This window comes from Lithobates pipiens, unplaced genomic scaffold, assembly GCF_037356315.1.
Source record: "Lithobates pipiens isolate NorthernLeopardFrog02 unplaced genomic scaffold, aLitPip1_a1.2 Scaffold_25, whole genome shotgun sequence".
NCBI lineage: Eukaryota > Metazoa > Chordata > Amphibia > Anura > Ranidae > Lithobates > Lithobates pipiens.
The window spans coordinates 146,869,389-146,889,063 of NW_027507787.1; the positions used below are offsets into that span (position 1 = coordinate 146,869,389).

A 19,675-nucleotide genomic window follows, 5' to 3' on the forward strand; every position below is an offset into this window, starting at 1 on the left:
TAAACCACTGGTAATCTCTGGGGGGCGACCCAATATGAACGTCAGTTTTTCTTCTCACGTTATACAGAATTTAATAGGAGAACTGAAAACACCCCAAGCCGTGTGATGGGCGTGTGATGCAGATCATGGGCGGTGATGTAGTGGCCAGCTTACTGGTTTGAAACTCTGGACGTTTCTACATGCCTGTTTAATCTGTGTTTTATGTCAATGGATTTATTTCTATTTTCAATAAAAAGTTTTGTATCGATCATTGCATAATGAGCGTTCCTTTTCATCTTTTTGCTTATGTGGATGCTGGAGCTTGCCTGCAGCAGATCCTTTGTATGAGTGCAATTCATGAGGAGGATCAGCTTAAATCCACATGTGCAGTGGAACAGCGTTTGTAGGAGGGATTAATGGTGCTATCTAGTGCATTTAAAGGTGTATACCCTATACACTGATGGTAAGGGTCAGTTTTATCGGGTGTTGCTAATGCTCTTACTTTCCCTCCATATATGAAGACACCTTGAATGGACTTTGTACTGATTGATCGAACGTTTATTGCTTCTGATGAAATTTTTATTGTTTATTTTAAGCGCTACACTTCCTTTTTTTATTTGTTTTAATTGTACCCAGTAATTTAGTGTTAGCAGCTTTTTTTTTGTTCTTTTTATTATTTTTGATTTAGCGCAACAAACTCTTTTATTACTAAGTAGGGAGGAGCTAGGAACTAAGGCTCAGAGCTAGCGGAGAGGTGATTCCATCTATAAAATCGGAAATTTGGGTGGACTGGCTCCTCTATGTGCAAAATGCAGCATCCATCAAATATACAAACTGTCCAATGGCGATATCATTTCTGTAGCAACCTTTTTTGGCTGCCACGGGTATTGCAGTCAGTGCTGTTTTACAGTATAAGGCCAGTGGTGTCGTACACTGTGCCACTATACAATGCACTGCACAGATTTGCTTTTTAAATCAATCAATTTATTTTTTCTCTTTTAGGGTTGTGACAAACTGCGACAGCTCAAAATGTCTTCATTTTATGGGTGGAAAAATTTGAGCAGATGCTGCGTTCTATGGCCTTGCCTAAAAGAAAAAAAAAAACAGTGCGTCGGGGAAAATGAATGAACTAGAATATTAGGAGATAAATTTCCCGATAAACAAGTCCTGTTTAGTACCCTCTCCAGCACCGACCCGTCGAAAATTTACTCCGCGTGTCAATAAAAATTCACGGCTTGGTGCGCTAGAGAGGGAATATGCGCGGGCCGGGGGACGGTCCAGGGAAGGAACACATTACATACCAATACATTGTGACATTTATGAGCCGCATTTAACAGCCCGGCAGTTCTGTTTGATCAAGGAGATGGATTGGTAATTACGGCGGGAGATCGCACCGCAAAGGTCTTCGCATGTCTGAAGGTGGAATAATTGTATTCATTTGCTAAGTCACTGAGCCACATTGGTAACTGTTTTTGTTTTTGATCTGCACACAAAGGAACGCTCAATGGGAAAATTTCACATTTAACCACTTCAGCTCTCACACCTGTAAACTTCCTATGAACTAAAGCAGGGGTCTCCAAAACCCAGTTCGTGGGCCACATCCAGCCTGCTTGGATGTTTTATCCAGTCAGCAGCTCATTCAGAGACTAGCTGCTTCCCCTGTGCGCTTTAGGCAGTGAGACAGAGCAGAAGGCAGGCGGGGCGATGTATGTTTGCAGATCCAATGAGGCAGAGGTAGGCGGAGTAGTAGGGCGGATTCCCATGCTCGTAGGAGTCAGGCTGGGGAGTGGCGGCAGAGGAGGAGGTTGGGCTGGGGGAGTGGCGGCAGAGGAGGAGGTTGGGCTGGGGGAGTAGCGGCAGAGGAGGAGGTTGGGCTGGGGGAGTGGCGGCAGAGGAGGAGGTTGGGCTGGGGTAGTGGCGGCAGAGGAGGAGGTTGGGCTGAGGGAGTGGCGGCAGAGGAGGAGGTTGGGCTGTGGGAGTGGTGGCAGAGGAGGAGGTTGGGCTGGGGGAGTGGCAGTAGAGGAGGTTGGGCTGGGGGAGTGGTGGCAGAGGAGGAGGTTGGGCTGGGGGAGTGGCGGCAGAGGAGGAGGTTGGGCTGGGGGAGTGGCAGCAGAGGAGGAGGTTGGGCTGAGGGAGTAGTGGCAGGGAATGAGTTTGGAGTGGAGGCGGCTCCCCCTCTGTGCAGCTGCCACCGCCAGATTTGTATGGGGGTATTGTGCCTGCTCCAGTGACAGCTAACCCACCCTGGTATGCTGCAGATTCCTCCACTAACATCATCTGGACAAGGAGCTGGAGGCCTCGGAGAAAGGCCTCCAGCTCCCTTCCTTCAGACTGCAGAACCCAAAGGTGTGTGTGATGGTGGAGGGGTGTATTAGGGGAGAGGTATGAGGAAGGGGGTGTGATCAGACTGGAGGTATCTGGGGGGTGATGGTGATCAGGCTGGGGGGGGGGTGAGTGGTGGTGTTACCAAAATGGGGGGGGTATCTGGGTTGTAAGGAGGGTGGGGGACACAGAAGTGGGGAAAGGCTGTGACGGGCATACAAAAGTGCTGAAATGCTGTGACGGGGACACACAAGTGCAGAAAGGCTATGAAGAGATTATTTAAATTGTTATTCTTTTATTTATAAATACTTATTTTTTTCGGCCCGCAAATATTTATAAAATCTACAATGTGGCCCTCGGCTTATAAAGGTTTGGAGACCCCTGAACTAGAGCATATTTTCCATGGGCCCTTTTCATTTGGTAATAACTTTGTCATGACTTAAAGTGTTTGTTACCCCAACACTTCATATTCTTGATATGTGCCTGATGTAGCATGTACTTGTTTGGGACAGTATACCGTTCTCTTTGTTTTGCTTCCTTTGTGTGAAATTCCCAGTGCTCCTGCCAAAACTGACCACACTAAGCAGGAGAGCACACTGTGGTCATTTCTCTAGCTATTATGGGAACTCAGCCTGCTCTCCTCCAATTATCAGACTTGTCCTGACACCCCCCCCCCCCCCCCTCACTGCACAGCCATTCACTGGAGAAGCTCAGCGTGCTACAGCTTTTCCTCCCCCAGCTCTTATGTAGTTAAAAACAGAGGGAATGTGATCATTTATAAAATAAAATAAAAAGGGGGGGGGGGTATTTTTTTTTTTTATATATCTATACAAAAATGTTTTGCATTTCATTTTTATTTTAAACTGGGTGGGTTGTTTTACAAGGTGATCGTTTACAACCACTATAAGATAACAAATAAAAAAAAAAAATACATATATAGAATGCCTTCTTGCAAAAATATTTTGGAAAGACGGGACAGCGGCGTCACAATCTTCACTTTATCCAATCAGGGAATGCTTTGCGTTTATGGAGAAAAAGGTATTCTGTGAATGGCACGCATGCCAAGTAAGTGACCACCTGTGGTTGCTATGCAGCAGGGCAGCAGCTTGGCACAGGAACCGGAAGACAGCAGTGATCACTGTAGGAATGCAGACTACTACAGTAATTCTCAGCTGTCCCACAAGTATGGCATATGCATACTGACATTGCTCCAAGCACTGGACCAATGTAACTATGCAATCAAATCCATACCTGCAATTCAGCTTTAAAGGGTATTTTTTCCCCTAAAAACAGTAAGAACATGTAACTTATCCTTTAGTACGCATGTATACTATGGTAGGTATTGGCACCCCAAAGACGCACTGTTTTGGGCATGTAAAATTGTGCATCTAAAACAACACGCAAAGCTAAAGGAGATACTTGAGCTCCTTTGCTGCGTTTGTCATGTGTAGGGCAGCCCATTGCAACAAATGGGATACCTATGTGCAAAAATGTATGTACACATGACGAGCTACATAGAGCACATAGGGGCTAGCCAACAACATATGGGGATTGAAGCTCATTTCTTTGTTCTGCAAATTAATAAAAAAGGAACAACATTATTTTGTACCTCTCCTGATTCTGAACAATGTTTACAAACAATGTTACTTTGTATCTGAACAATGTTCATAGAAACTCTGTAACTGATGATCCATTTTTGAGAGCAGCAGCTTCTATCCAACCCTATCGTATTTGCACAGTAACTCATTTTGACATCTGGGAATTGCCAGCAAATGAGAGGGGGGAGTAGCAAGGGGGCTGAAGGACTGGTCACATTTGTGCATGTGTAGAATGCCCAGTGTCCACAACTTGAAGAAAATTCCAGGTATGGAATGTTATGGTATGGTATGGTATTGTCCACCTTGGACCAATGTAATTATGCATATACCATACCTGTGGGATCCCCATGGAAGTTGGAAATCACTACAGTAGACAATGTTACCCCAGTGATCTCCATTAGCTTCCAGGTCCCATGCCAAGCAGCTGCCCTGCTGCATTGTGATCACAGGAGGCTAAACACTCATTCAGAGCACACTTTGTGGTTGACTAACACTGGAGAGTGAAAAATCTGGTGCAGCCAATCAGCTTCTAACTTCAGCTTGTTCAATTATGCTTTGGCAATATAACCTGGAAGTTGATTGGTTTCTATGCAGAGATGCACCAGATTTTGCACTCTCCAGTTTTAGTAAATCAACTCCTTTGCATCTTCTCAGTGAATGCAATGCATTCCCTTATTGAACAACATGAAGAGCATGACATCACCTCACCTCTCCACCTTTGCAACCAATGAAAAAATACAACACAATTTGTGAATGGTGCCCTTGCCGAGTGGGCAAACTCCTGTGTTCACAATGCAGCAGGGTAGCCCCTTGGCATGGAAATAAGAAGCTCGTACTAGTGGTGTCTACTACAGTGATTTCCAGCTTGTAGAGGGATCTCACAAGTATGGTATGTGTATAGTTACATTGGTCCAAGTTGGACCATTGTAAGTATGTAAAAAATGCCATAGCTGAAATTCAGCTTTAAACTCAATGCGATAGCTCTGATGTTGGCATTCCTATTCTGAAGCTGGATGCTCTATTTCACCATATACTGCACCCCACTCCCCACTCCAGTATCCTCACCTTCTGAAAGATGCGGACTCTGAGGCTGTGAAAATGCAGTCAGCGTTTTCCACCCTCTGTAGCTCTAGAATAGCGGACTGTACTGAAAAACGGGGATTAGAGGTCAGCTAAAGTCTATAGCTGCCCAATCAACAGCTTGAACAAACATACCAATAGTTAAAGTGTAACTACGGGCAAAATCAAAAATGACACCTATGATGCAATCTGTCAGTAACAATAATATTAAAACAGTATGCCTTGGTATAAAGTATTTTCCAGTATCAGCAGCTGACAAAAGAACCACATATGTAGTCCTTATATACAATATTCAGCAAATCTCAGGGCTGCAAGAGTAATTTGTGCCACTCACCAAGTCTACTGACCTCAATCTGTAAGAGGTCAACACAAGCTTATGTCTGGTACACATTACAAGTTTTTTTTCGCTCAGCCAAAAAAAGAAAGAAAACGACAGCTCTGGTTGGAGCCGCTGTACTAACCATCCAAAGTTAGGACAGCGACCTCCCCCTCTGAGCTGTTGTGTTCTGACAAGGGAATGACCCCATCGCCAGAACACTCCAATCAGCGCTCTCTGCCATTGGCTGAGAGCGCTGATCTGGAGTCGGTCGGCTGCTGGTTTTCCAACATGCTTGTCCGACAGAAGCCGGCCAATCAGCCGGCTTCTGTCAGACAAACAGACATACAAACAGGCTGAACGTCAGAGGTTTTTATTGAATAAACCGGCCAAATGTCTCCCAACATCCATCCGGTGTGTACAGGGCTTTAGGGATCAATTGACACTGCACGGTTTCTGTTGTGCTATTGTCTTTTTAGGAGATCGCATACATGAACCATCACCAATGATCTCTAAATTACTCTTTAGCAACCTGGTTGTTTGGAGTTATCAAAATGATTGTAAATCTCCAAAATAAAGAAAATAACAAAGCACTTCCCTTTTACAGTGTGTACATGCCTCAATCCAAAGCACCTAGTGTGGTTTCTACCCATTTTCTTTTCTCTCTGCTACAGTGCTTTGAAAAAGTATTCATACCCCTTGACATTTTTCACATTTTGTCATGCTGCAACCAAAAACTTAAAATATTTTTATTGGGATTTTATGTGATAGACCAACACAAAATGGCACATAATTGTGAAGTAAACGGAAAATGATAAATGGTTTTCAATTTTTTTTACAAATAAATATCTGAAAAGTGTGGCGTGCATTTTTATCCAGCCCCCTTTACTCTGATACCCCTAACTCAAATCTAGTTGAACCAATTGCCTTCAGAAGTCACCAAATAAAGTAAAGTAAATTGAGCCCACCTGTGTAATTTAATCTCAGTGTAAATACAGCTGTTCTGTGAAGCCCTAAGAGATTTATTAGAGAACCTTAGTGAACAAACAGCATCATGAAGGCCAAGGAACACACCAGACAGGTCAGGGATAAAGGTGTGGAGAAGTTTAAAGCAGGGGTAGGTTCTAAAAAATATCCCAAGCTTTTAACATCTCACAGAGCACTGTTCAATCCATCATCTGAAAATGGAGAGCAAATGCACAACTGCAAACCGAGATCTAAACTGACAGTCGGGGCAAGGAGAGCATTAGTCAGAGAAGCAGCTAAGAGGCCCATGGTAACTCTGGAGGAACTGCAGAGATCCACAGCTCAGGTGGGAGAATCTGTCCACAGGACAACTATTAGTCGTGCACTTCACAAATCTGGAAGAGTGGCAAGAAGAAAGCCATTGTTGAAAGAAAGACATAAGAAGTCCCCTATGCAGTTCGCGAGAAGCCATGTGGGGGACACAGCAAACATGTGGAAGAAGGTGCTCTGGTCAGATGAGACCAAAATTGAACTTTTTGTCCTAAAAGCAAAATGCTATGTGTGGTGTAAAAATGACACTGCACATCACCCTGAACACACCATCCCCACTGTGAAACATGGTGGTGGCAGCATCATGTTTTGGGGATGTATTTCTTTAGCAGGAACAGGGAAGCTGGGCAGAGTTGATGGGAAGATGAATGTAGAGCCAAATACAGGGCAATGTTAGGAGAAAACCTGTTAGAGTCTACAAAAGACTTGAGACTGGGCGGAGGTTCACCTTCCAGCAGGACAACAACCCTAAACATACAGCCAGAGCTACAATGGAATGGTTTAGATCAAAGCATATTTATGTGTTAGAATGGCGCAGTCGAAGTCCAGACCTAAATCCAATGGAGAATATTTGGCAAGACTTGAAAATTGCTGTTCACAGATGCTCTCCATCCAATCTGACAGAGCTTGAGCTATTTTTCAATGAAGAATGGGCAAATATTTCACTCTCTAAATGTGCAAAGCTGGTAGAGACATCCCCAAAAAGACTTTCAGCTGTAATTGCAGTGAAAGGCATTTCTACAAAGTATTGACTCCGGTGGGTTGAATACAAATGCACACCATACTTTTCACATATTTGTAAAAGATTCTGAAAAACATTTATCACTTTCCTTCCACTTCACAATTATGTGCCACTTTTTGTTGGTCTAGCACATAAAATCCCAATAAAACACATTTACATTTTTGGTTGCAATGTGACAAAATGTGGAAAATGTCAAGGGGTATGAATACTTTTTCAAGGCACTGTATATGCATGATTCACTTCCAACAAGTTATGTTGATACCATTGAATCGTGGGGGGATGCCCCCCCCCCCCCCAGCATACAGAAGGTGATTGACAGCCTAGGCTATGCATGTTTCCCTTTGACACATTGTGGAGGGGAGCTGTCCTTTCTGTCCACTCAGGTCTCAGGCTACACTCAGCTCCCTGTTCTGTGCAGCATGTGACATCAGATCTCCACCCCCTGCCTGCTGGAGCTCTATGGTCAGCTTAATGCTACTGACAGACTGCACTAGATCTGTTATTACACTTCAAATTATGGAGTGTGCATTAGAGTGCCTAGTATCTCATGCATTTGAGATGTTTATGAGATCATTCAGAATTCATGGACAGGTGAATTTGAGCTGCAGCTAACCTGCATTTAACCTGTTTCATGTGGGCTTTTCATTCCTATAGATTTTAAAGCAGATAAAGGCCTGTCAACGCAGGCCCTTAGGTACACAATAGGAAGCAATTCTTTAGGTCAAGCAATTTGCAGGGTAGCAACCTTTAGGCCCTTAATAACATCTCACCCATGACTGTCAAAGTGAAGAATATGATTCTTTAAAGCAAAATAAGGGAATATAAGATTTTGTGAGTAAGCCTATACAATGGTCACAAGCTAAAACTGAGTATTCAGGTACTCTCACACAAGCCCCATCGTAAGCGGTTATCGTTAAAACCTAATTAAAAGTTCTCCAAACTCTCCTTGCAATGTGACTTCCAGAGAGCGTTTTTCCTTTCCTGTGATTCAGATCTCATCAGGGTCCCCAATGGAAGGCTTCTTTATCTTTGAAAATTCAACTTTTATCCAAGTTCATTAATATATGTAAATATATTTGTAATGCCACAAGCTCTCTGCTTTCCTGCCAGCAGATGGAAAAACAATGGCGAGATTTTTGCTTGCTCTCATTTACAATAAGTCCCACCGGCTCTGAGCCCCCTTCATGACGTCTCTTTCTAAAACTTTCAGTGCAGAAAGGGAAAATTAAATAAAAAGGTTCCAGATAAAGACCCTTCTATCCCCTGAGACAGGGGTGCTGTAAAGGGGGCGACACACACACCCCAGAGAAGTCACGCTTGAAAAGACTCTATCTACTCCTGCAGAATTACTCCTATTGTCTGTCATCAATGTTAAGGTTAATAATTAAAATTGAATTTGAAATCTTTGTCTGTGGCTGGTGAGAAGCAATTTATCTTAATTAAATCACAACATTTCATAACGCTGCCATTTTCTCTCAGCTTTTGAATATGACAATGCCGTTTGCCACCAAAGTCATTTTAATTGAATAAGGAGAAAATTTAACATGTTAATGAAGCTTTATTCAAAGAGTAAATTATCTCCACTATGAGTAATATCATTAAAGTAAGCCGAGCAACAATCATGAGAATAGGAGAGGAGCAACAATACAAAGTTTAGAGAGAATAATAAGAATTCAGAGTGTCTTGCAATGACAAGTTGGTGGCAAGCAGAACTTTTATCAACAAGAGAAAGGATAAAAGGGTCAGTCCACCCACCACTAATGATGTCTCTGTGTTACATAGATGTGATCGAGAGAAAAATCACATGATGGTTTCTTATGCCGCGTACACACAATCAGACTATCCGGCGGACAACCCACTGGACTTTGCAGCGGAGGTCTGCCGGACTTTCTGAACGAGCAGACCTGCTCACACACGACCGGACTTTTCTGGCGGACAAGCCGCCAGAGTATGGCCCTGCGGCCCCCCCACCCCAAAGCACCCCCCATGTTGATGAGGACAAGGGCCTCTTCCCGACAACCATGGCCGTTGGTTGTCGGGGTCTGCGGTGGGGGGCTTATCAGAATCTGTTAGCCCCCTTTAATAAGGGGCCCCCAGATTCCGGGCCCCTACCCTATGTGAATGAGTATGGGGTACGATGTACCCCTACCCATTCACCTGGGAAAAAAGTGTACATAAAAAAAACACAACACTGGTTTTTAAAGTTCTTCATTAGGCTTCCGTCTTCGAAGGTCTCACCGGATTCCTCCACTATCTTCTGCTAGCGCTTTTACTAGCGGAGAAGCCCAGCTTTCTTCTTTGTCGCTGCCACTGTCCGGGGGTCTTCTTCCGACTTCAGTGGTCTTCTTCCGACTTCGGGGGTCTTGTCCTGCTCTTCGGTTCTTCTTCCTGGGCCTCCGCTTTCTTCTTCCAGCTCTTTTTATAGCGTTGGCCCAGTCTTGTCACTGTCGCTGGAAGAAGAAGCAGAAGGCGGCGGCAACAGCGACAAGACTGGGACAACGCTGGTAAAAGAGTAGGAAGAAGAAAGCGGAGGCCCGGCAAGAAGAACCGAAGAGCGGGACAAGACCCCCGAAGTCGGAAAAAGACCCTCGGATGGTGGCGGCGACGAAGAAGAAAGCCGGACTCCTCCGCTAGTAAAAGAGCTAGCAAAAGATCAAAAGATAGCGGAGGAGTCCGCGAGAAGACCCCCCCGAATACGGAAGAAGACCCCCGGAGCTGTCTAATAAAGAACATTAAAAACCTGTGTTGTGTTTTTTTTATGTACACTCGTCCCCACGCCCTTTCCTGACCGGCCGGGTTGCGTGCTCGGATAAGGGTCTGCTATGGCCTTTGGGAGGACCCCCACGCCATTTTTTTGCGGCGTAGGGGTTCCCCTTTAAATCCATACCAGGTGACGGGGCTCGTGAGGTGTCAATCTCGCCGATGGAGGCAGCGACATTTACTTCCTCCGCTAGTTCCGTCTACCTGGAGCCACGTTCAAAATGAACGGTCTTTACTCCGTGTGGGCAAGTCCGTTCATTTCAAAAGTCCTGCGGACTAGCACACAGACGGGCAGATTGTCCGCCAGACAGCAGAGTCCGGCAGACAATTTTGAGTCAAGACTTCTTTCTAAGTCCGCCGGACTTTTGGGAAAAAAAAGTTTGCCGGAGCTCACACACGGGTGTATTGTCCGGCGGACAGATAATCCGATCATGTGTACGTGGCATTACATCTCTTAAGCCTGGTACACACTAAGTTTTTTTTTGTTTGGTCAACCCAGTGGGCTGAACGAAAAAAAACTCTCAGACCGATGCACTAACACAAGCAATGTTAGTACAGCCATCTACCCCACTGTGCTATTGTGTTCTGACAGGGGGACAGCCCTCTGAAAGCACATACAGGTCAGCACCCACAGGCACTGGCTGCTAGTGCTGATTGGATGCCTATCGGTTGCTGGTTTTCCAGCATACCTGTTCCACAGAAGCTGGTTGTGAGAGCTGTACATACATACAATGTCGACTGGCTGATTTCGGCCAATATTCGGCCAGCGTGTACCCGGCATTAGGCCTCATTCACAATGATGCTGTCAAGTCTGTGTTTATATGCATTTAGAAGACTTTTCTAAATGCATGTAATATTTTTCAATGTTATTATTCACACTGTGTGATTTATCTGTGTTTAGGCGCAGTCAGTCTAGCTGCATACAGAACCCTTTTAGACACTCTAATAGCTAAATAATGGATAAACTCGTGTAAACGTGACTATTATATATAAAGGATTAAATCTGCTTTAAACCAGGAACATCCACATGCAGGAGAAAAAGATATGGGAACTTAAAAGTTGTTTATACATCCCAGATAACTTCTCTTGCATTATGAAAAGCTAAGCGCAGGAGTGCCAATGTGAATGAGGCCTTAGGGATTCTGATACTGAGATATGTAAATTAGAATTTTACAACTTACAATTGCTATACTGCAGGACCCTAACAAAATTATGAATTATGAATTCAGGTATAAGCGCCCACATACAGTATGAATTACCGCAACACATCATAATGCTAAGGCCTCATTCACAAGGACGCACTTAAGTGTAGATCAGTGCAAAGGCCGTGTTTGCCCCCATGGGAATGCACAGGTATTTTGTGCATCCCCGTGCAGGCAGCCTCATTCATGTCAATTGCTCCACGGATGCAGCTGTTGCTCCCAATTTGACAGCTCTGTGGGTGTGTGGTCCCACACGCAGACAGTGTCTGTTCAGAGCCACACCACCCCCCCCCCACGGCTGTCAAATTGGGAACATCAGCTGCATCCCAATTGACACAAATGGGACTGCCTGTGCAGGGATGCATCTGCCTGTGCAGGGAGCCTGGATGATGCCTGCCACCCGCATGTTACTGCCTCTACCCTCCTCTGGCCTGACAAACTCTCTCCACCTTCATTAGTAAATGGTTACCCTCAAGAAATAAAGATGGCCGCTCAGAGAAATGTTTATATGAAGAGCTTTGACAAAGCGCAGGAGCGCGAAACATGTAAGCAGGAGAGTCGGCATAGCAACCTTCCCCTTCACAGCCTTCCACGTGACAAGCCTCTCATGTGATCCACAGCCGCTCGGACAAGCGGCACTGCAAGCAGTGCAGCGTTCTCTAAGCTGCCTATGTGTACAGCTGATATCATCTGGTGACTAAGCTTGATCCTTACCACCCAGCGTGCAGCATTACACCTCTGCCTCCAAGCCGAACGCTTCAGATGGAGCTGAAATAAACACCTCCCCCTCGGTCATCAGACTGGACTCATCAGCTCTGCAGCCCATTGAACACCTATGAAGTGAGTGTCCCTAGGAACGTTGTTCCATTCGTTTACACTGACTCCCATCCAACCAAGGAGCCCGGGACTGCACCCCGGGCTGACCATAGAGATGGTCAAGGACAGAAATGCCTCAAATCATCTCTATGGTCTAAGAAACCAGAAGCGATGAGTATTTTGTCCCTTCCAGATTCTCCAAGATGTAAACAAGCCATTACTGGCTTGGGAAAACATGAGATCAAATTCTTATTGGTTTGTTCTGATGCTTTTCAGGGCAGAGGAGAGATTTTGGGTTTAATAGACCTCAGATCTCTCAGTAAAGAGTACTTGTCACTGCCCATGCTATCATAAGGGATGTTGTCCATCCCTTGTGATAGCAAAAAAGTTGATCCAAAATTTCTTTTGAAAGAAAGTGTAAAAATAAAATATATAAATAATATAATTTCTAAAGCCCCCCCCCCATCCCCCCGTGATTGCACTCAAAGGCGAACCAATGCAACGGTCCTGCATGCGTAAACAGCGATCGCACCACACATGAAATATCACCGCAAACGCCAGAGCAAAAGCAATAGTTCTTGCACCAGACCCTCTGTGCAGATCTAAAGTGGTAACCTGTACAAGGCATTTAAAGCTTTGCCTATGAATAATTTAATGTATCATAGTTTGTCACGTTCCACGGGTGTGTGCAATTGTACAGCATGACATGTTTAGTATTTATTTACTCAACAAAATATTTTTAATAATTAATTAATTCAAAGTGTATTTTTACCAAAAAATTTGCGCTTGAAAAACCTCTACGCAAACACTGTGTGATATAAAATATTGCAACACCCATCATTTTATTCTCTAGGGCCTCTGCTTAAAAAAAATATATATAATGTTGGGGGGTTCGAAGTAATTTTCTAAGGAAAAAATGTCGATTTGAATAGGCCTGCTCTTAAAGTGGTTGTAAACCGCTACACATTTGTTTTTTCTTTCTTACCTGAAAGGCAAAGGCATAATGTGCTAGTATGTTTTGCATACTAGCACATTATGTGCAACTTACCTGAAAAAACTTACCTGAAAACCAAGCCAGCTTCCACCTTCACACGACTTGCTCCCGGGTTCGCGGACTTAGGCTCTGTGACTGTCCGAAGCTGCGATGAAGTCACTCTTCCGCATGCGTGTGGGAGCCGCTGGTCACGTCACAGGGCCCTGAAGGAATGGCATGGGTAGCCGTTCCTTTAGAGCGCATGCATCAGTGATGTCACTGGCTGACTGTACAGTAAATATCCCCTAAATGGCGCACGTTTAGGAGATATTTACACTACCTATAGGTAAGCCTCATTATAGGCTTACCTATAGGTAAAATTTAAAGATGGAAGTTTACATCTCAGATGCAGATCATATGCTCACAGGGACTCATCTTACCTGTAGATCCGATGGACCATGTGATGTTGAGGTTAAAATTGTTGGATGCATTAATAGAAATATCCAAATTCTTGTTTGACTGGAAAGAGAAAAAAAAACATTGAACCAGATAAGCTAAACTGAACTCTTCATCACTTCAATTTTATACTGTATTGTACCGAATTATATGATCACCTTGAATAAAAATGACCAATGCACACATTCACACTGCAATCTAGCAATCATATATATAGCTCATTAAAGGATCAGACAATCAAACAATCACACTACGATGAGTGTGGCTTTAAAGGATAACTCCGCTTTCATGGGGGGGGGATTGCAAATAAAGAAAAAATAATATAGAGCATACAATTGCGACTCAAGACATATTTTAATTGAATGTTATATAAAAATGACCTTTCCTTTTCAATCTGCAGGGCTGTAATTTTCAGTAAAATGCAACATGGCTACCTGGAGGTGTTCTGTACACAGAATGTATACAGAACATCTCACAGAAACATTTCCTGCTTGTGTGATTGGCTCGCTGATTTTCCCAGAAGTCTGCAAGTGAGATTTCAGGTATCCCCTGCAACAAAAATTTCATTTTTGGCGAGATACTCTCAATAGGAACACGTCTAAAGGGATGCAGACCCTGCAATATTCCTCATTAGAGCCCTGCAGCTGATTGATAATTATAAAACAACTCCCATTAGACCCATTTGGCACAGGGGCACAGAGGAACACACAGGGATTTCTTCAGAACAACAAAAGGTAGGAATCTGCAACACAGTTTGTTAAAATCTTTGTAATGTACAATGATCTCCCAGAAGGGAATGTTTTTTTCTCAATAAAATTGGAGTTACGCTTTAATGTCTTTAAGCAGAAGCATACTACGAGGTGTGAGTGCAGCCTGACACCCAGTGACATCACACACACCGCGTATAAACATCAGTGCCCGGGTCAGCTTAGCGGGAGATCTGGATGTAATAATAACTAAATTAGCAACACAAGAGGAAGAGAGCGTTAGGGCGGAAATTACATCCTGCAGTATTAATAAGGATGTAAAATAATGTGTGCACATAACAACCAATCACACTGAGACTGTGCAGACACAGAACATGTACATAGTATAGGATGATGGGAGAATTAGGAGCATGGGAGAAATCCGTCTGCTACAGGTCATACAGCGGTCAAGGGCAACTTTGTGAGGAACTACAACTCCCAGCATATAGCGTCACCGCAGACGTAGGTAAAGGTTGGTGCTCTGAGCAATGACATCTAACCACAAAGGCTAAAAAGGCGCTATCATCTTACTCCTCCTGACTTAAATGAGAAATTTATAATCCTACAAATGATTTTCAGATTTTTAGATACAAATGTGAATGTGATTTGCTTAACCAAAATAATCAAATCAGTTTGAATTGGTAATTTAGTTAGTGTTTTGAAACAGAGAGACACAAATCACTGCAAGGAAATCTCCCCATTGTGGGAGGGGCAGAGACACAAACTACTGCAGGAAAATCTCCCCATTGTGGGAGGGGCAGAGACACAAACTACTGCAGGGAAATCTGACCATTGTGGGAGGGGCAGAGACACAAACTAATGCAGGAAATCTCCCCATTGTGGGAGGGGCAGAGACACAAACTACTGCGGGGAAATCTCACCATTGTGGGAGGGGCAGAGACACAAACTACTGCGGGGAAATCTCACCATTGTGGGCGGGGCAGAGACACAAACTACTGCAGGGAAATCTCATCATTGTGGGAGATGTCACAACCAACACTTGTCCAGGAAAAAAATCTTTATTCTAGGTGGGAGAACCTATTGATATTCTTTTATTAATTGACAAAGATTTATGATTTTTTTCACTTTCTAACATAAATCCTAATGATTTCCTTCACACTAATTTGTCTTGGTAGCAGTGAAAAACTCGCACAGTTCTGCTCAGCCTCATCTGTCATCACATCCTCAGTTTTGTCAAGTTCGTCACCCACTGATGACATCTGGGATGTGACTCAGGGACCACAGTCCAAATGGAATTTGTAAGACCATCTGCGGCACAAGCCAGGCTGCTGGCTAATTATGGATGATCACAGACGCATGACAACGCTGTGAAGGCCAGCTATGGACACAGACTGACGTCCAGTGGCGATGACGTGTTGGATGTAGCGGCTCACCTGCTCGGGGTTGGCAATGAAGTTGATGGCTGTGTGGTGGCGATCATCCTCCTGGATGAGGCTGAAGGTGAACTGATAGTCAATCAGCAAACTGTCTGTGGAGAAACACCAGAGATCCAAAATTAGAACATGAGAGGGTCCATATACCTACAGTAAAAGTTTTACATCAGTCAATCTATGAAGGATCATCAGAAAAACCACACCCACACATACATTATATATATACACAAGAAGACATGAGCAGGCAGATTTTTTATTTTTTTTGGCGTTTAGGCGTATATATATATATATATATATATATATATATATATATATATATATATATATATATATATATATAACGCCTAAAAGAAAAATCTGCCTGCTCATGTCTTCTTGTGTTTCTTTTATTACACCATATGCGTATTAAAGTGATATAAACCCTACCTGGATAACATTTAGTTTGCTCCATGCAATGTGTATTATTCATTATTATTATTATTATATTATTCATCAACAACAGAGAAAGGTGCTACTACCCCAGATTAATAGGAATCCTCCTGAGCTGTCGGGTGCAGGATGTGCAGTTGTTCAGCTGCCAATGTGATGAATAGATGAAAGACAATCCACAACTCCATACATGCTCTTGAATCAATCCAGATTCATGGTATCTCCATAAAAGATGAGTGTGTTCAGCATTATTATTAAACATGCATCCTCCTCAAAATATACTCATTTAGTCACATGAAGGGTATGACCTACATTTTCACTTTCCATTGATAATAATTGTTATTATGTATATATATATATATATATATATATATATATATATACACACACACATACACACACACACACACACAATCCTCTTCATCTTTGTTACATCTCAGGGCTGCTGATCTCCTGCAGCCTCTTTGCAGCCAGTAATTACACTCCAGTGATGGCTGTATAGCATTGCGTGACAATGCAGGAACACAACTGTGGGACAGGATCAGAGAGTTGCCACCCTATTACTGAAGCAGTGGCAGGACTACCAGGGTCGCAAAGGTTGCACTTGTGACCAGGCCCTGGTGTTCCGTCACTGTAGGGGGACCCCCAAGATGGCAAGAAGGGGGCTGCTGCAGAACATGTGAAAATGTACAGCTGCGGGACTGCTGTGACCCCAAACTAACCACTGCTGCGACCCCAAACTAATGCGACTTGCTTGTGATTTCCTTGCAACTTAAAATATCATTCCAATACATAGCATTCAAATAGCACCAAAGTCGCAAAAAAGTATTGCAGGAAACTTATTTAGTTCAATCTTGTTTTATTAAGGTTTTACAGTTTAACAGATGATACACATACAAGGAGGAATCATTTTTATCGCTGTGACTTGAGTCACATTAAGAGGGCACTCACTGTAATGAACGTGTTTTGACTTGTCATGAAAATTTATGTGTGGCAAGTTGCATAATAAGTCACAGCACTGTGGCTTATAAAGGGTCCCTCAGTGGGAAGGACACCAGACTCGGAGGGAAGGGCCCCATGCTCGGGGGGGAGGGCCCCAAGATCAGGGGGGAGGGGCCTTTGGCTCGGAAAGGAAGGCCCTGGGACCAGAGGAAAGGGGACCCGGCGATCAGGAGAGTCTTTCATGGCTTTTTGCTTTGGGGCTCTGAAAGTTCTAGTTATGCTTCTGAACTGAAGTGCTTTATGCCAGGATCGCCAGGGTTCATTTTAATTAATGCTGCAAATTTAACTAGATTGAAAATGACTTTTGAAATTACAATAACATATTAAACATTAAATGAGATTTGAGTTATTAGGTTTACATGTACTCTAAAGCAACCCTCTTGCTAGTATAACAAATCAGGTGAGTCATTCTTATTTGTCCGGTGGGTTGCAACTCGCTCTGTAAAAAAGCTATGACGGTCTTTATTTTATTAATTTCAGGTATTTATATAGCGCTTACAATTTCCATACAACTTTACATATTGTCACATGAGTCCCTGCCCTCATGGAGCTTACAATCTAATGTCCTCTTTCTCACATGAATACATATAAACTAGGGCCAATCTAGATAGGAGTCAAGTATCCTACCTGCATGTCTTTAAAGTGGAGGTCTACCCACCAATGAAAAAATTAAAAGCCAGCAGCTACACATACTGTAGCTGCAGAATTTTTAATAATCAGACACTTACCTGTCCTAGAGTCCAGCGATTTTGGCACCACAGCTGATGTTTCCATCAGCTGTCAGGTGCTGCCACCACCATTGCCGGTAGGGGAACCTACTGCGCATGTGCGAGGCACTGCTGCGCTCTCCAACTGGCCCGGTGTCGGGGGAAGGAGGAGGGAGCCGAGCTGCTGACATAATTCACAATGGCCTGGTCTCCTGGAATTGGGGATAGGATACCTGTCAAAGACAGGTATCCGCTTCCCCCGGAAAGGCACCGGAGGGGGGGAGGAGACAAATGAGCAGAAGTTCCACTTTTGGGTGGAACTCCGCTTTAAGCCCTGTACACACAGGCTGAAAACAGCCGTTGCATTATAAACCAGACAAATTTTGTACCGTTTGTACAGCTGCCTGTCCGACATAACCCAATCGGCTTCTGCTGAAAGAGCATGTTGGAAAACTAGCAGCCGATCAGCATTCAATCAGAACTTGCAGCCAGTGTGTTCCGGCGGTCCCCCTGTCACAATACAATAGCACAGTGGGGTAGATTGCTGTACTAACATCACATAGTTAGCACAGCGACCTCTCAGCCTTTGTTTTTTTTCATTCAGCCACTGGCTTGAACGAAAAAAGCTTAATGTACAAATTCGCTTTTTAGAAAAAATAAATGAATGCACTTTTTTTTTCTGCAGGTAAAAAAAAAAAAAAAAAAAAAAAAAAAGAAAGTGCATTTATTTTGGAGCCTGTATAGCAGATAGCAGGAAGAATCAGTGAACTACCACGGCGCTCCACAGCACCATGGTAGTTCATTGAAAACTGCAAGCCGGCAGCCATAAAGAATGTTGGGGCTTGCAATTCATTCACACACATAGCTGTGTAAATGAATGACCTGGCCTTGTGGGCCACACGGCTGCGCTGATTTCGGACTCTAAAAACAGGTGAACTTATCCCTTAACGTGTGTACCAGGCTTTAGAATGAGGAGGAAACTGGAAAACACAGTAGAAACCCATCCAAGCACAAGGAGAACATGCAAAACTCTGTGCCATGTCCCAGTCAGGATTCAAACTTAGGTTGCCAGTGCTACAGAGAAGAAATGTTAGTCACTAAGCCATTGTTCGGCCCTCATTATTCAATACTTCTGGGTGTGTCAGATATCAAGTCCCCTTTAGAAGACAGTAAACAGTAAAGCCTAGTATACATGATCAGATCAGACAAAAAATTCTGCTTTCGAATAGATTGTATAAAAATATGATCGCTGGTACACAGCTTTTGAAAGCCAATCTTGGCAGTTTGTCCAAAATTATTTGAAGGGACAAACACAAAAAATTTTCTCGTACAATACCGGATCATACGATTTTAATTTACTCATTACTTTACAGTATTCGTACGAAAATACAATACTAATACAATACACTACATTACAATCCTCTCTGAATCTGTATTCTGTCGTATGAGAATTTTCATAAGTTGAGTAACCTCTTCATTTTTGATATGCAGACTAGCATTCAAAAAAAAAAAAAAAAAGAATCGGACGATCATTCGGCTGATAATCCCATCATGTGTACCAGGCATAAGCTAGCAGCTGATGGGAGGAACCACGGTGTGTCTGATCCACCAAGAACTTGTCCCCTACCTGTTAGTCTTTTTTCACAGGGTGCCTCAATTATTTACTGTCAGGTTCACTTTAAGAAATAAATATCTACTATATATATATATATATATATATATATATATATATATATATTTTTTTTTTTTTTTTTTTTTTTTTTCACACACACAGTATACTCCTCACATTTTTGTAAATATTTTATTAAATCTTTTCATGTGACAACACTGAAGAAATGACACTTTGCTACAATGTAA

The 19,675-nt window shown here is 43.3% G+C and overlaps 1 protein-coding gene across 1 annotated transcript in view; it reads right to left on the minus strand.

Moving 5' to 3' along the window:
• ATRNL1 (attractin like 1) overlaps positions 1–19,675 on the minus strand; it is a 1,004,401-nt gene that overhangs the window by 426,200 nt on the left and 558,526 nt on the right. Inside the window, exons 22-23 of the mRNA XM_077454933.1 lie at positions 15,681–15,775; positions 13,525–13,603 (exon numbers count right to left, since the gene is read on the minus strand). Of these exons, the coding sequence (XP_077311059.1) occupies positions 13,525–13,603; positions 15,681–15,775 (174 nt within the window). The remainder of the gene's footprint in view (positions 1–13,524; positions 13,604–15,680; positions 15,776–19,675) is intronic.